The sequence below is a fragment of the Aulonocara sp. 'chitande type north' Nkhata Bay genome, linkage group LG8 (assembly GCF_057382095.1).
Source record: "Aulonocara sp. 'chitande type north' Nkhata Bay isolate Kocher_YH1m ecotype deep benthic linkage group LG8, A_spYH_male_GT1.1, whole genome shotgun sequence".
Classification (NCBI taxonomy): domain Eukaryota; kingdom Metazoa; phylum Chordata; class Actinopteri; order Cichliformes; family Cichlidae; genus Aulonocara; species Aulonocara sp. 'chitande type north' Nkhata Bay.
In genome coordinates, this window is record NC_141351.1 from 18110337 (window position 1) to 18126744 (window position 16408).

A 16408-nucleotide genomic window follows, 5' to 3' on the forward strand; every position below is an offset into this window, starting at 1 on the left:
TTGTTTTAAGAAAACATTTATTCACATTCATATCAGTGCATTTGTTTTTTTACATACTGTATTGGTGCATTTAGATACATCTCTATGTGTGCTGCCTCACAAACATGCACATAGTGTTAAAATTCATATGTTTGTTTACGTACTGGTGCATAAAAGAAACATAATTTCTGCATTTTCACTTGAATACTTCATTTTTTGTACAATTTCCCTTTCACATAAGAGAGACAGAACCCAAACAAAAAGGAAACAAGGAAAGAAAAACCCAAATGCTAGATCAGGTTTTAGCAGCTGACAGATATATTTGACATTTAACATTTAGCATTCTTACACTAACATTTAGTATCTTTCATCAAACTAATCTGGGCTACAATACTATGTCACATTCCCGAGCACTTTGCTCCTCCTCTTGCTCCTTATCTCTCTCCATAATTTATCTCTTTTTCCTCCTTTTGTCCATGTCATCCTTTACATGTTCTCCTCCTCCCCCCTCTCTCTCTTTCTCTTTCCCTTTGTTTTCACCTTCTCCTCTTTATTCCTGGACATTAAGGATCTGTGCAGACAGTCCATGATGCCAGTTCTTCAGCTTGGCAAAGCGGGGCCCTTTGACCTCCGACTCAAACTTCTCTCTGATGGTAGGGAAAACAATATGTGTGTGCGTGGGGAAAGAAATTAAATAAATAACACTTTTTAGTTTACGGTTAGGTGCATGCATATTTGGAGAGTGACACACTTCTTTATAATTTTTCATCTGTACATCATCAAAGTGTATTACAGAAGAAAAAGCCAGTTTTAAACATAGTGCACCACTTTTCCAAGTGGATTCCAGAGAACTGAGGAAAAAAGTATTTTTCTGTTTTCGTGATTTCCTTCCTCCTTGGAGGTAAAAGAGACCACCCAAACATGAGATATCACTGGAAATGCCAGAATGTCCTCTATTGAGCACATTGAGACTTAGTAGGGTCGCTCAAATAAGTCAAAGGATACAGATTAAAAACAAATGTCCATTACAGAGGACAAAAATGAATAGGCTGGGTCTCAGGAGGATATTGTTTCGATCACTGTCAGGTTTCCATGCTATCAAACTCAATGGCAACATCCTTGCTCTAGTCCAATCATCTTCTTGCCCACTTTCTCTGAGCCAATCAGCCTGCACTCTGTCCCACTCTTGTCACTCAGAGCTTCATTTAAACACCGGTGACGATGAAGATGAAGATGGAGGCTTAGACTCCAGGGGGTCCTATCCTAATTCCTATCACTGGGAGTCATCAGAGTCTAATCGTCAAATAGATTAATTGTATTCTGTATCTTGGTGTCTCTCCTTTCTGAAATAAACTGATGATAGTAAAGTGTTTCTTTAGAGGTTGTCAAAAAACAACTCTCAAGACGTACAAGATTAACTTGCACAAAAATGATGGAAGGAGAAGAGTATGAAGAAGGAAAAGAGCAAGTCATGATCTAAAGCATGCCAGCGTACTGAAGCATGGGCGTATATAGTACGCCAGTGGAGCTGGTTTACTAGTATTTATTGCTGATACGTTCCTAATAGAAGCAGCTGAGCTCTCTGCTCAGATTCAACCAAGTGCTGCAAAACTAATCTGACAGTGCAAATGAATAATTAGCTGAGGCAAAATTCAAAAGATGATGTTCTAGTGTCAAAATAGGTTATTAGATATAAAAGTTAAGTCAAAGAGACCCTTAAAGCAGAAGGAAAGCTGGCTGCAGTAAAGGCCTGGCAGAGCAGGGTTTCAAGCAGGGATCCAAGCATTAGAAACAATCCTTCCATTAAAAGTTATGTTGGTTTGTCCAGTTACTTTTGAGCATATGAAAGTGGATTGCTATGTATAAAAATGGCTGCAATAAACAGTTAATGCAATACCTTTCTTAAACCCTTTTAAGTTGAAGTATCCACTTCAGTTCAGCTTAGCTTTCTATGCATTTTTCTTTAAGACAAGGTAGCTGATGCCAGTTGATGTAATTTTTCAATTTTGCTAAAGTATCTGAACCTCTCTAATGTCTCCAACTGTCAGTAGACTGGTCACGCACCATTAAAAGACCACTCTTACCTTGACTTCTGCAGGGCTTCCTCATCTGGGTCTTGCACTGCATTGACAGACATAAACAAGAGCATTTAGTAAGATCTCTCAATGAGATGATAACTAATTGAGGATTTGGAAGGAGAAGTATCGGGCACATTCAGGGAGAGGGTATGAAATCATAAAGGATGAAAGGACAAGAAGATAAGGTGGAGTCAGTGTACTGACGGAATTCGGTGCCGGTGATGTGGGCCAGAATCCTGAAGCTTTTAGACTGCAGGTTGGCAGCGCGGCGAGCCCAGTCAGTCATGTCCAGGGGCTCTCCTGGCCTGATCACTGCCTGGTACACTGGAGATGCACAATCTACCACAGGCTCCTTGATGGGCAGAACACCACTGCAGGACAAAGAGTTCAGTTAGACGTCATCGGAACAATGATGGATGTTAAGGCCCAACCTTTAAAAGCTGAAACTAGATCATGTATTAAGTGCCCATGATACACTACCACCTAACGATATTAGAGTAGTAGAATATTTGTACACCAAAAACAAATATTGGAACAAAAAGTAAAATTGCCTAAAGCATCACTCTTTTAATTCAGTGTTGTGAAGAATTATTTGCATCCTTCCTAATTTCTTAGTTTTTACATTTAGTTTTGACATATTTCAAATTATTAAACAAATTTTAATACTAGACAAAACCCAAATAAATACAAAATACAGTTATATATCCAAACCTACCAGGCCCTGTGTGAAAAACTAATTGCCCCTTGTTAAATCATCAATTAGTGGTAAAGTTGTGAAACTTTTGCCTGCCAAACATACAACAAGAGTGAATGATGACTCATCCAAGGGGTCATAGAAGAACCCAGAACAACATCTAAAGAACTGCAAGCCTCACGTGTCACAGTTCAGGTCAGTGTTCATGGTTCAACAACAACAAAAAAGAGACTGGAAAAAAAATGGCATCCATGGGAGACTTCCAAGGAGAAAATAACAGGTGACAAAAAAAGAACACAAAAGCTTTCTGCACATTTGTTAAAAAAAACATCTTAATGATGCCCAAGACATTTGGGAAAACAATATATGGTCTGATGAGCCAAAACGTAAAGTTTTTGCAAGATTTAAGTTCCATTACAGCATTTCATAAAAAGAAAATCATGTCAACAGTCAAGCACAGTGGTGGTAGTGTGATGGTCTAGGGCTGATTTGCTGCTTCAGGACCTGGACGACTTGCTGCAACTGATGGAACCATGAACTCTGTTCTCTATGAAAAATCCTAAAGGAGAATATCTGGCCGTCAATTTGGACCCTTAAGCTCAAACGGACTTGGGCTGCAGCAGAACAATGATCCGAAAAACACCAGCAAGTCCATCTCTGAATGGCACAAAAAACCCAAATCAAGGTTGCAGTGACCTGAAAAACTTTGGCATGATCTTAAACAGGCTATTCATGCTAATAATAATACAAAAAAAACCTTCAAAGTTATCAAAAAAAACTTGATTGCAGTTCTTTCTGCCAAGGGTTTTGCATCATTTCATGTTATCTTTGTCTAGCATTAAAATTTCTGTGATTATCTAAAACATTTTAGTCTGACAAATATGAAAAAGATGAAGATATCTGGAAGGGGGCAAAGAGGTTTTCACAGCACTGTATGCATATTTGTATGTGTCTATAATTCTTTGCTTTTTAGGAGTTCTTGAAAGTCTCTAATCTCAGTGTGTAACAGACCTGAAACTGGAAAGACCTGCTGAAATCTGCAGTATTAACACCCACTGAAAACCCACTAAATATTGAATTTTATACAATCATGGGCATTTTTTACATTAAGGTTAATTATTACATTTTTATAGTTTATGTGTTAATCCATCATATTCAATTCTGTTCTGTTGATCTATAGTTTTACCTTAAGTGCCTGTATTTACTGTCTTGTAGTCTTCATGACAGTAAATACTCAGGAGCATGTACACAGCAGTTAGTAAGTGATTCAGTAGATGTTTTAAAAACCTGTGATACTCAGAACATTCCCATGCCATAAAACTGCATCAGATGAAATCCCATCAGGTTCCCGAAGCTGTGATGATACTGGCTCCTTTTTTCAGAGTATGACTCTAAACTCGACTTGCACTCTCACACTAAGGCCAAAGTACCCACGGTACTTCCTCACACATAACCATGACAACCTCATGGTTAGTGTGCATCAAACACTTTGATGTGATGTTTCAGACAAACACATAAAAACATAAATTCTGTATACAGGAGGCTGGAGGATTTTCAGACATTTTTCAGTCGGGCATTAGTTTATGAGACACATGGCACAATGCGCAAGCTATTATGAAGTCGTGAGACGAGAGGAGACGCACGGATGAGGAGAGGCGAGACGGAAAAGCAGCTCTGCTGTACTTACGCCAAGGGGGAGCCTGCCTCTTCACTTCATTTCACAACCAGGAAGGAAGGATGGGGAGGGATGGGTGGAGGACAGCGCGGGTGTGGTTGGTTGGTTGGATGGAATGAGCAGAGGAAAGTGGGTGAAGGCACGGAGGAGTACTCGGCATGGACATAGACAACAAGGAAAAGCCCGGGCATACACTACACCACTATAGACACCCTATTTGTAGCAGCGTAGGCTTAACGTATGCTCAGAAGCTCCACCTTATTTGGAGCTTTTCAGGCAAAAGTTAAAAGGTCAGTTTCATCAACCACTGCTGTTTTATCAGACACATTGGCATCTCATAGTGGCAGTGATGCTGTGACCTACTGCGTTATGGCAACAGTAAAATGGGATTCTCATTCATAACTCACAAGTTGACTTGCAAACTACTTTTTGGTGTGTCATTTACACACAGAGGCATATTTTAAACCAATCTGACAATCAAAGTAGATTTTAGTGCCTTAATATAACCAGCAAGTGAAGATTGAGTGAATGAATATGGGGATTTTTGTCATTTGAGTAACTGACCCTTTAATTTCTAAACACGTGGCTTTGTTCAGTCAGTGTGATGTCATCAAATGGTGAGTGCAAAAGAGGTATAAAACACCTGGGGGCGGGATTGGTTTAGTTGTGTGTCCTCACCTGTCGTGTCCCTTTGCCTGTGACTGCCCTGCGATAGCGTCCATGATGGCGTCCTGTGAGTACATGCTGATTGGTGTGTTGTACTGAGCGTGAACGATAGTGGCTTTTCCTCCTGGACCCTTCACTTCAATGGGCTTGTGGGTGGACAGGGCTGAGTCTTTCAAAGCAATGGGGTTGAAGCTGGGGGTGTACTCCACACTGTCAGAGCAGGTGGAAAGGGTGAAAGGTCAGTGGGTAAAAGAAGAAGGTTTCAGGTGTGGGGTGAAGGGTTTAAACATGAGGCGTTAACAGACGGGGATATGAGGGGAACGAAAAGGCAAGGTCAAGGTGTAGTCATGCAATCGGCAGAAAGGGGGGGCTGTTGTACCGCTGTAGTGGTTAGCAAATATACACCACTCTGTACTGTAGCTGTGTCCCAGATCCAAAACATGGAAAAATGTGTGATTCCAGACTGGATTCGAGCCCCAGATCTTCTTGCTGTGGGGAAGCAGTGCTAACCACTGCACCACCATGCCACATATGTTGACTTACACCATCAAAGTTTGAGATTGTCTACAAACATCACTTGAAAAGTTCACAATTTATTAACAGTATTTAAGTGCCCATAGACATAGAGACAACCTAACAGCTCTTTCACTTTTAATGCTGAAGCCACAATGAAGTATATTTTAAAATAATCTAGTTGACACAGGGAGCATTGCATCCTGCTGTCACTGTTTGGAAGGGACATTAGCTGCTGCATATGTCATATGCTAACTTCTTACAGTGCAATCCAGCTGAAGTCAGAATTTCCAAGTTCAGAAATGGAACTTTCACCTGGAACTCTGCCTTAAAATCGGATTTCAAACTTGGAAAGTTGGAGCAACCCCACCATCTCGACTGAAACTATTCTAGATGGCAGCAGCGAATGTAAACAGTAAAACGTTTCATCTGTATTGTTGCATATTTGTGACTTGCTAATAAATAAGCCACAGACAGATCACTGACCGGGCTCTATCGATTATGGGCTGCGGTGGCTTTTAAGTGCTTGTCACACATGACAGGCTTTACCTAAGGAGCAAAAAAATAAATAAATAAATAAAATAGTGTTTCTTGATTTTCCAAGTTGAAAATGCTCAAATCGGGAATCACGTTGTTCCAAGCTACAACACCCAACTTTAGAGGGGAACTAAACACAGCATTATTCGTGTACTATGTGCGGCAAATGTTCAGATCCTACTGGATAAATATTTAATACCAGTGAATTAATATTTCTAATATTTGTGGAATTGGGACACAGCATGTCAACAGAAACTAAAAGGTCTTTGACATCATCTCTTGAACATTTCTAAACTCTTAGCTTTTACTTGACAAACAAACAAGTCCAAAGAAAACCAAACATGCTAATGTTTCAGGCACCCAGCAGGCCAAACTGACAGGTCATCACTGGCATGTTTAAAATGATGCACTCAGTTATACTGATATAGGCATAGTACTGCAAATACATAACATATCTGTTATGAATTTCACACACAGTAAAACTGATTAAAAGGACCAGCAGAAGTGGAAATGCAGGTAAATGTCTCAGTACATTATGAGTTCAGTGCTGATGCTGGAATGCCGGCAGCCTTAAACAATTTCCTTTGGGATCAATAAACTTAATGAAATGAAATGAAAATGAAATAATTATTTAAGGGAGAAATAAAATTGTGTCAGCGCTAAAATTTACAGTCTGTTTTGGTTTCTTTGTCTCAAAATGTAAGTAACGTTGGAACTCGTCTCTTGGCTACAATGTAATCTTGGCAGGCATGTTACATTTTTATGATAAAGTAAATGGCAACAGAGCTGTCAGATAAACAAAGTGAAGAACGATGCACAGTCATTTCTTGTGACATGGAGAAAAGTAGAGATTCTGGCCAAAGTCACCAAAGTAATGTGGTAGTCTGCCATTTTCCACTTCTGGGGACCAGATGATTTTAACATGACTTGAATTTTTAGCTTGTGAACGCCACGCTCAGTGCAGCCCAACAGCTACAAGGAAGCTTTAGTTCAACCACAAACACACAAATCCCACAACCTCACACCAAAGTTACGAGTGGATGATCGAAAATTGCTAATACTGCTGCGCTTCACTTCATGCACATGAAATGCTGTAAAAATAAATTAAGGTACTGACTTTGCAGCTGTGTTTGCAATAACCTGTAACACACCAGAGGAACCGACACACAAAGAGAGACAAATAGACAAAAGGGGGGAATGTGGTGAATCACTACAGGTATTTTTTGTGGATAACAATAGCTCTATGTGCGTTGCAGGAAACCATCCGGCTACAGTGCTCATGTGTAATCCCATGTACTGGTCAAAATAGCAGCCTTTTTCCCATCACTGGGATATTTCCCTGCTACCCCTGAAACCTCAGGAGTGACTGACAGGAGCAGAAGTGTTTCAGTCACATGACACAGGACGACAGGGATGTAGACACATTTAGCGCAGAACAGACAAAAATATACACAACCACACAAAACAGAACGCAAACCACCCGCTCAACTTATGTCAGAACAGCAGACATTACAGATAGATGAACACAGGCTGGCACAGACAAGTTACTGCAGATTTCTAACCCTGCATATGGAAATATTTATGTTGGTTTCACTTTAGCTTTTGCCAAGAATCTGTCTCATGTATAAAAGGTTACACCCTGGGCTCTTAAAACCTGCTAAAACAGGAGTTTGTAAAGTTTCACACAAATTCACCTTCATAAATCTGCATCCATTTCACTCTTATTCTCAGGGTTACTTGGAACAAATGGTGGTTTTCAGTGTTGTTTCATTTTAATATGGGCACAAGACAAGGCTAATGATATGGCAATAGTTCGGTCTGTCCATCCATCCATGCATCTAGCTTATAAACCGCTAATAGACTGGGGCCTATCCCAGACACAGTTATATAGTTTTATTAAATTTTCACCTACTGCAGAGGTCAGTTTGAATGTGCTTTGAGTTTGTGAGTATTTGTGAGTTCTGTTGCTGTTTTCAAAATAAACTGAGAGGACAAACAGAGTGCCTGATAGTTTTAATGAGCTACACATAGTGCAGCATAACCAATATCGTGTGAGATTTTAAGCCTGAATGATTTCAATCTTCAGAGAGACTGACTTCCTCTTATGCGAGGAATCATTGCCAACTTCATATTGTCAGTGTAAATGTGTTCAATTCCACAGTGGTGAGACACATAAATGTTTGTCTCTACAGTACATGGATGTGTTCAGGGTACAGTAAAGTGAAACATATCACGTATGGGGCATCTCCCTATAGACGGGGTGTCCTTTCTCAGGTTTGGCCTTCAGGGGATTCAGGATGATGGTGTGTAACCAGAGCGGAACATTCCATAACTGCGTACAACAGCTGCTCGTCCTCTCCGAGTGTGTGTGTGTGTGTGTCCGCATGTACTCAGTGAGGTGGGGCTGCTGGCATGACGCTGCCGTCATCATCCTGTGCTCTGCATGGAGCACGTTTTTCTGACACCTGACTTCCCATTGGCTGTTACTGTAAGGGCTCAGCAGAGGGGAAACAGATTAGGGGGAGACTGATACGTGGCTGTGATATGTCAGAGGCCAAACACGTTACACCCTTAATTAAACTCTACACGTATTCCATGACTGAGACTTCACGCAAACACATGCCATCCTTCTGAGAAGAGACCGCTCAACAGCGGCCATAATTCAACTCCCACCAGACTCCAGGTATGGGAACTTCCAGATCAAATATGCAACATGAATATGACTTTACGGACACCAAAAAAGAAGAATAAGAAAGAAATGGAGCCAACCTGAGCTTTGTTAGGTGGAAATATGAGTTGAAGAAAGTGCTGTTTTTCTGGTATCTGTTTAGAAAGTATATATAAGAATGTGCAGAATGTGTTATATTATGTTTTGTCCAAAAAATATATTATGTAGCCCAATAATGCACTGTGAACACAGAAGAAAAATTATTATTATAGTGGCATTTTCCCTCGACGTTGGAACTAATTTTGAGTCAATCCCTTGGTTTTCTGTGGAGCTGAAAATCACCCTCTATAAGGACGTCTTTCATTACATGAATATCAACTCTAAAATTTACTATAGTGGGGCCCTACAGTTATATTCTCAAAACTGATAAATTTAGAAAGAGAAAAGCACAATGCTGAAATAAATGGCCACTATTACGCTGAATAATTCAGTGATAACAGCACAATACAGCAGAAAAGATTAGTCAGTTACAGAACCAAAAAAAATAGCGTGTCCACTACCTTCTATTGACCACTGAGGTGAAACATATTAAATATGTGATCCACTGAAAAACATTGTTGCTATTTTAGGGGTGAAAAACCAAAACAGTTTTACAAATTCTGACTTTAATTTTTAATGAATGTTTCTGCATTTTTCCCTTAGAATTGTTTAATCAAAATAAATGTTATTGGTTTGTTTTCTGAATCTAAACACACAGATAGCCAGAAGGCGAAAACAAAGATAAAAAAGCAACAAAAAACAACAAAATTAATACCTAATTATTTAGATCTATTGAATAAAAAAACAAACCGAATCTGACACCTTTTGTTTTTTGTTTTTTTGAATGAGCTCAGAGAACCGTAAGTCAGCACCTGTACAGCGGGTTTGTTTTTGCTATACCTGCAGAGCTTTTACCTTCGCATCAGCGACACTCACAAAAACAGCATGTCTCTGCTTCAAACAAGAATAAAACCTTTGTTGTGGGCTTTCATTCCCATGTGTGTAGTAAGAGGGATGCATTCCCCAGATGATAAAATCTTCAAAAAACCAACTTGGGGAGCCGAAACAGCAAAAAGACTTCTTTGGTGACGATGTTGCTGATGGCAGCATCATTTCACTGGCTTTATGTTTTCATCTTGAAGAGTCAGTTTTTGTTCTGAGATATTTAAATGTAGTACTGAGGGAATGTGACCTTTAGTAAAGAGGCTCCAAATATCCTCAAATGATCCTGCGCTCCTCCCGTTCTGTTACCTGGATGCAGGCCAGGTGCATTTGTATGCACGCTCCTAAAATAGTGCCACGTGTGAGAGGTTATGCGTACTGGAATAGCAGTGGAAAGTTCTGAGTATATTTTCTGTTAATCTTTGGTTAAATGAGGGAGGTGTGGCTTCATTCCTTGGGTGAGCTCTGTTTGGCTCCCCCCCCCCCCCCAGATTAGTTATCTTCTTCTCTCCGTATTATTTAACCGGTGGTTAAAGTGTGCTAACCTACCCCAGCGATGAAACTCTTCTGGCCGATGCTGATCCCTCGCCTATTTTGCCCTGCATATCAATCATATCTCTGAGAGTTTCGGGGGAGTAAAGGCCTATTGGGGAATTGTACTGCCCCCGTTGGCTTGGTGGAGATCTTGAAGCTGGGAAGAGATTTCTTTTGCAGGGTTTTTTGTCCAGGAGGATTCCACAAGACTCTTGATCCTTCTTTTGAACTTCTCCTGCAAAATGTTCCTCTTGTAATGCCTTAAAAATGGGAGAATGTCAAGATAGATGGATATATAGAGATGAAAAATGAATCTTTTAAATTAAACCAAAGCTAGCAGCTTGTTTAGCAGTTGTTCTGTTGGTGTTTTGCTTTTCTTTTGCTGACCTCTGACCTCCCTGTAGTGATTCCCCTTCAGTTGCACTGTGAATATTTTACACTAGAGGGCAGCAGGTCACTGCCTGATGGCACCATTATAAAATAGTTAATCATATTCTTACAAACACGTATAAGACGAGGATACGTAACACATTTACCAACACACAGGATTTAACAGACAACATATATGATATTCAGTAGGTCTGCGTGTGTCATTTAGGTATGTTTTTTTATGATAGAGCGGCTGTGTTTATACCTTCTGGTGAGGGATGACTGGCATAGGTGAGTCCATCCTTGGAGTTGCCGTGGGAACTGGGGCCGGGCGTCTTGATCTGTAGATTATACAGCAAAAAAATAAAAAATTCTGTTCAGGGAGAAAACGTCAGATGTGTTTTCCTCATGTCACTTTTTTGGTGTTAGAGCTGCAGAATCAGCCAGTTTTTCATATGCATAACTAGAAGTTGGAAAAATCTCATGTGCTCACCTTTAGTCTAAATGGAAACTGTGTAGGCGGATTGAAGAGACTCTCATAAAATTAAACTGATTTGAACTGAGTGTGTACATAGAGGGATTTCGCGGAATCACAGCTAGTTACAGAGCCAATCCCGGATCTGTTAGTTTACTCAAGTGTGAAGTGGAACCTTAATTTTCTGAAGTATCACTTTCATCACTTTGTCCTCCTCCTTAAACGCCCAAATTGACAAGGCAAATCCAACTCAAGTCCCTTAAAAGTTTCTTCTTCATCACCTACTTTAGTTTGTGGGGGTGGGTGTTAAGATATAAGTGTGCTGCTTGTTTACTTCTGCATTGAGAGGTTGAGTTTGATGGTGGCAGACTTGATCTTGTTCTGGGCCTCCAGGTGCGTCATCCCCTCGGTGCTGACCCCATCAATAGCTGAGATGATGTCACCCTGGGTCAAGCTGCCTCCCGCTGCCTTGCTGCCCGGAGTTATCTAAGGAAAGGGTCAGCAGAGCAGGTCACGCTAGAGCCACTGATACACCTTCCTCAGAAAACTGACAAACATATGCAGTTACACTTAGTACAAATTGACCTGCATTTAAGAAAGTTACAAACACAAGATACGATTCAAACAGTTTGTTCATCTGCCTGCTAATGTTGGCCTTAAACCGCCCAGCCGACGTGTTACTTCCGCTTCCACTGTAGCTGCTCTTTTCACTCAGTTATTAATGCTGTGTGTGTGTAGCGGCACAGTAAATAAGCCTTAAAGTTAGTGGAGAGAAAAGCCGATGAAGCAAACTAAAGTAATCCTTCAGCTCTGGAGATGAGTTATGTTAACTGACAGAGCGTAACCAACTGTTATCTACGAGTCTAATGAGTGTCAACAGCAGAGAAAAAACAGTGAAATAAAAGCAGCAACATTTCAGAGCCACAAAGCGTGCAGAATACTTTTATTCCTGACACTGAACTTATTTCATTGACATGTCTCATGTCGGTTAGAGAACACAGAACAAGAGAGAAAGAGAAGAAGGTCCTTAACAGAGGGATGGGAAGATTTTCTTGAATTTGAATGACAAGAAAAAAGATTTTATTCTTCAGATTATGTAAAGCATTACATCACTTTTCTTTGTCACTTTCAGTTATCCTTCATGTATGACCTTCAACGCAGTATACTTCTAGCTGTGCAACAAAGCCTCGTTTTAGCTGTTAAACTACACAGAGAGGAGGTTTAAGTGAGCTCAGCGGTCTGGGTTATACAGTATTGGGTCTAGGCTTACAGGCAACTCGTTAAAGAGTTGAAAATAAGCGATGCTCCTGATGCCAGTGATTGACCCCTGTGAGCCCCCTCTCTATCTCTCAAACACACACACACACACACACACACACACACACACACACACACACACACACACACACACCTACTACTGACATTCATGCAAAACTTCTTTGATTGTTCTTTTTTTCTGTTTATTTTAATCATAGCCTCTACAAACTCACTACAAAGCATTTTTTTCCCCCAAGATTTGATCACATTATCATTGGTCTGCTGTGTCTTTTCACACTGTTGTCATGTCTTTATTTCCTCTTTACGTCTGCTTTGTCTGCTTTAGTGTTTCCATTTCAGTCTTTGTGTGTGCGTGTGTGCAAGAGGCCAGAAAAGCAAGGTGAAGGAGAAGTAATATTTCTGCTGCCTCAGTTCAGCGAAGCGCACGACACCACCCAAACAATTCATCACGCATGTTTTCCTTAGATATAACACGTTCATCCTTCAAAATAAGAGTCTTTAAAATGAACGATGAATAATTCATGTGGAAAAAAATGTTACTTGCAGGTTTTATACAGCATGCCAGACTGCACTGAATCAATTAGCTGGACAAATATTAGGCATAATGTTGCTATTGTTAGGTTATTTTTTCCACATGCACTAACGAGAGATGCTTTCATGGTGAGAGATGTTTTCACTCCTTTAGAAATATGTCAGTCTCAAGAGAGCATGCACATAGACCAGAGTGGTGTGGGTGAAACTCTGAGAGAGTCAAGTTTTTAAAACAATTTCAGCTATGGCAAGCACAATGAGAACATTTTAACATCAATATATTTAATTAATAACAATAGATATATAAATAAATATCACTCTTAGTGGCAAGTGCTTTGGCTTGGATAACAAGAAGTAAGGAAATCCAATGTCTTCATTCCTCTTTCCTTTTATTAGTTCTTGGCAAAAGTCCGAAATCCAAACCTCTGCAGTGTTACGTCAAACTGTAATGTCACCCTGAGCTGACATGTCAAGCTGCAGTGTTTTATGTTAACTTGTCAGGACCAATCACAGGTAACCTGAACAAATCCAATGATACAATCTTACCCTGGACACAGATCAAAGCTCCCCTCGCCTGCCTAAGACGGGGATCAGAAGACAATGAAGTAACAGATGTCTGGATCAATATAACAGAGCCTGATTACCAGCTGAGCATCAATCAGGCCTGAGGAATGAAGGGCTCGAGGTGGGAGGGGAGCAGAGATTACTCTCAGGCAAGCATCCACCTCATTCCTACTTTTCTCTGTTATTTCCTAAATCGACCCCCTGCCCATCTGTTTCTCCACAGGAGCAGCTCCAAACGAGGAAACTGAAACTGACCACGAGAAAGCTTACTAAAGGTAACACAAGCTGCCGTTAGCTTCCTCGCAATGCTCGCTGCTTTCCTGTCCCATTCCCAACCATCCATCCACCTCTCCCCTAAAGCTATTTAAAGGGAATGCTGTAAATACACCCCCAGTGGTGCCTGCCAGAGAATCAGAAAGGGAGAAAGTCTCTCTGCTGAACACTAAGTGGTTATAGTCTTTCCTTCCTTTTAACTTGAATTTTAGATTTTGCTTTGTTTTTTTTTAAGAAAATTATGCTTGTTATAAGTTCTTATAAAACTTTTTTAACTTTTATTTTAAATAATTTAGTAACAGTTTTGACAGTTAAAATAACTTCAATAGTCACTTGCTTAACTAATGACTTGGATGAGGAAAAAAGTGATTAATCAAGATGAAATGTAGGTATTCTTGAAAATTAGCTGAAGTGTGCCAGCAGCACTCAGCGTTAAGTCAGGCAGCAGTGAAACTATTCCCATCTTTCCACTGCTGCTGTTCTCGAAGTCTCCATGGAGGTTACATCGGAGGCCCCCTACCATCACTGCTTACAGCAACATTACATAACCAAAGCACACACACAAACCACACCTGCTCACACAGATATACAGTATGCGCGTACACAAACACAAGCTAGATGTCAAATATAGTCAGAGCAGGAAAAAATAATCTAATCTGCGCTGCGTAATACAAGATTTTTAGGCTTTTTAGGTTACATTTAAGGGTTTAAGGGCACTTTATTAAACAGTTGAAGAATGTGCTGTGTGATTGGTTTTCTGCTGACACAACAACAAATAAATAAAAAGATGCTTACTAAGTTATCCAAGCAGGGAAAGGTTACAGAGGTTTTGTTTGAGGGTGTTAATCATTTGCTTACAGTATTGTGAACTGTGTATTTTGTGTTTTATCACCACTGAATTATTCAATTTGCTTTAAGCCAGCCAATCAGTGCACACAGTCTGAGATGTCTGAAGTTTTGGTTTCCCTTTCCAAGCTAATTACAGGCTGTCTCGTTAGTGTCACATTTCTCATTACTTTCTCTTTATGTTGCACAACAAATCTGTGAGGGTCGCTCTGTCCTTACCCTGGAGATGGTGAGGGGCATGTTGAAGTCTTTTCCTCCCTGTAGTCTGAAGCCCCACGGAGCAGGGCCATTCAGAGTCACTGTGTATGTACTCATCTTCGGCTAAATGTCAACACTCCTCCTGCAAACAACTCCTGCTGGCTGCGCGGTTTCCCCTCCTGTGTGCTGTGCCCTTGTTCTCCGTCCTACCCCTGCTATCCTTTTGTCCCGCTCGGTGCCTCGGTGGTTGCTCTTACCTCCCTTGGCCCTGGCTTCACAACCCTTCTGCTCCCAGCTCTCAGGACAAACACCCTGGGGTGGGTCAGGTCAGGTGCTATGGAACCACTGAGATACACAAATGGAGACACACACACACGCATATGTTTGTGCACACAGACACACACGTGCAGATAGGTACACACACAGAAGAGTTGGGCTGAGCTACTGCAGAAAACAGTAAAGTCTGACTTCTTACCCCGAAATCAAAAAATATCAATAACACTCAAATGCAAAGTGGCAAAAATGAACATTTAAATTAGTATTAATGTGGAGAAGAGTTTCTTGCCTGTAGGGTTGCTGAGGGTGAGGGACAGACAGCCTAAGAATAGCTGAGAGAGCCAGAGACACAGGGGCCCTGGCCCGTATAAGGCCTGTAACACGAAGCCCCAGAATGCTTCACTGCCGATTCATATCGCCAATATAGACCCCTCTTACTGCAACACATTCTCTCTCTCTTTCTGCCTCTCTTTGGCTCTCTCTCTCTCAGTGCTATGAGTACATGCCGCTTGCACTCTATTGTCTGTAATCAGTGTCTGTGGGCTGATGTCATTTGCCTTTCAGGCTCTCAGTCTTTCATTTTGTTTGAGAGAGGAAACAACAAATTACCAAAGGCCAGTTTTCTAGCAACACACCAACCCAGTTGATTAAGTTGCCGACACTCTCTGTGTGTGTGTGTTTGTGTGTGTGTGATACAAAGCAATTTAATTCACAACCAAACACAAACAACAGACGTAGGCATTGTTAAATAGGTCGTGACAGACTGCATGTTTTTCTAATTTCACATACCACATCCCATTATTTTTGTGAATCAGTTCTGAGTCACACACCTTCAAACTGGCAGGGTTTTTGCAGTGGTGTGAGACTAAACACCTGGTTTCATGTGCATGTGGTGTGGAAAAACAGCAATAAGTGAAGTTGAGCCAGCCTGGCCAATCTACTCCTCGAGGCAGTGCTCAGCAGTGATTATGGATTCACCTTGATGATACTCGCACAAATCTGTCAAACATTTTTGACACCACTTGATTAAATCATATTTCTTAGTCATGTATGTGGCGTGGTCACATACTGGGCCTCTCTGATAGAATTAGAGCACAATCACGCCTGGTTTTAATCTATCCCAGACACCTGTCCAAAAAAGAGAAATAAGATATTTGAAAACAGCTGAAGGTTTTGGGCTCACATTCAGTTCCAGGGAAGAGTTTTCAGTCAGCGATCTTTTATTCCTATACTGCCACCAGTATACGGTGGTCAGAGGGCCTAACTCTGGCGG

At 40.8% G+C, this 16408-nt stretch overlaps 1 protein-coding gene across 6 annotated transcripts; it reads right to left on the reverse strand.

The window, feature by feature from the left end:
* ldb3b (LIM domain binding 3b) lies at positions 1-15516 on the reverse strand. Of its 6 annotated transcripts, none has more exons than XM_086304024.1 (10): positions 15425-15516; positions 14881-15204; positions 11504-11655; positions 10960-11035; positions 7260-7282; positions 5105-5302; positions 4439-4462; positions 2262-2428; positions 2064-2100; positions 1-626 (listed from the first exon to the last, which is right to left on the reverse strand). In XM_086304024.1, the coding sequence occupies exons 2-10, from the start codon at positions 14974-14976 to the stop codon at positions 530-532; spliced, it is 870 nt and encodes a 289-aa protein (XP_086160150.1). In that variant the 5' UTR covers positions 14977-15204; positions 15425-15516; the 3' UTR covers positions 1-529. The 6 variants fall into 6 exon arrangements, with proteins under 6 accessions (XP_086160150.1, XP_086160146.1, XP_086160148.1 ...); XM_086304020.1 differs by lacking the exon at positions 7260-7282 and adding an exon at positions 10341-10585; XM_086304022.1 differs by lacking the exon at positions 7260-7282 and adding an exon at positions 10341-10585 and having other exon boundaries at positions 15335-15459.
* Positions 15517-16408: the final 892 nt, after the last annotated feature.

Excerpts from the sequence above, each read along its gene's own strand:
- ldb3b (XM_086304020.1), bottom strand. The coding sequence starts at position 14,976 with ATGAGTACATACACAGTGACTCTGAATGGCCCTGCTCCGTGGGGCTTC. Across the intron at positions 5,303-10,340 it reads AGAAGAGTTTCATCGCTGGG|TGTGGAGTACACCCCCAGCT; the intron begins GTAGGTTAGCAC and ends CTGCTCTGACAG. Across the intron at positions 4,463-5,104 it reads CAGGCAAAGGGACACGACAG|TGAAGAGGCAGGCTCCCCCT; the intron begins GTGAGGACACAC and ends TGTGAAATGAAG.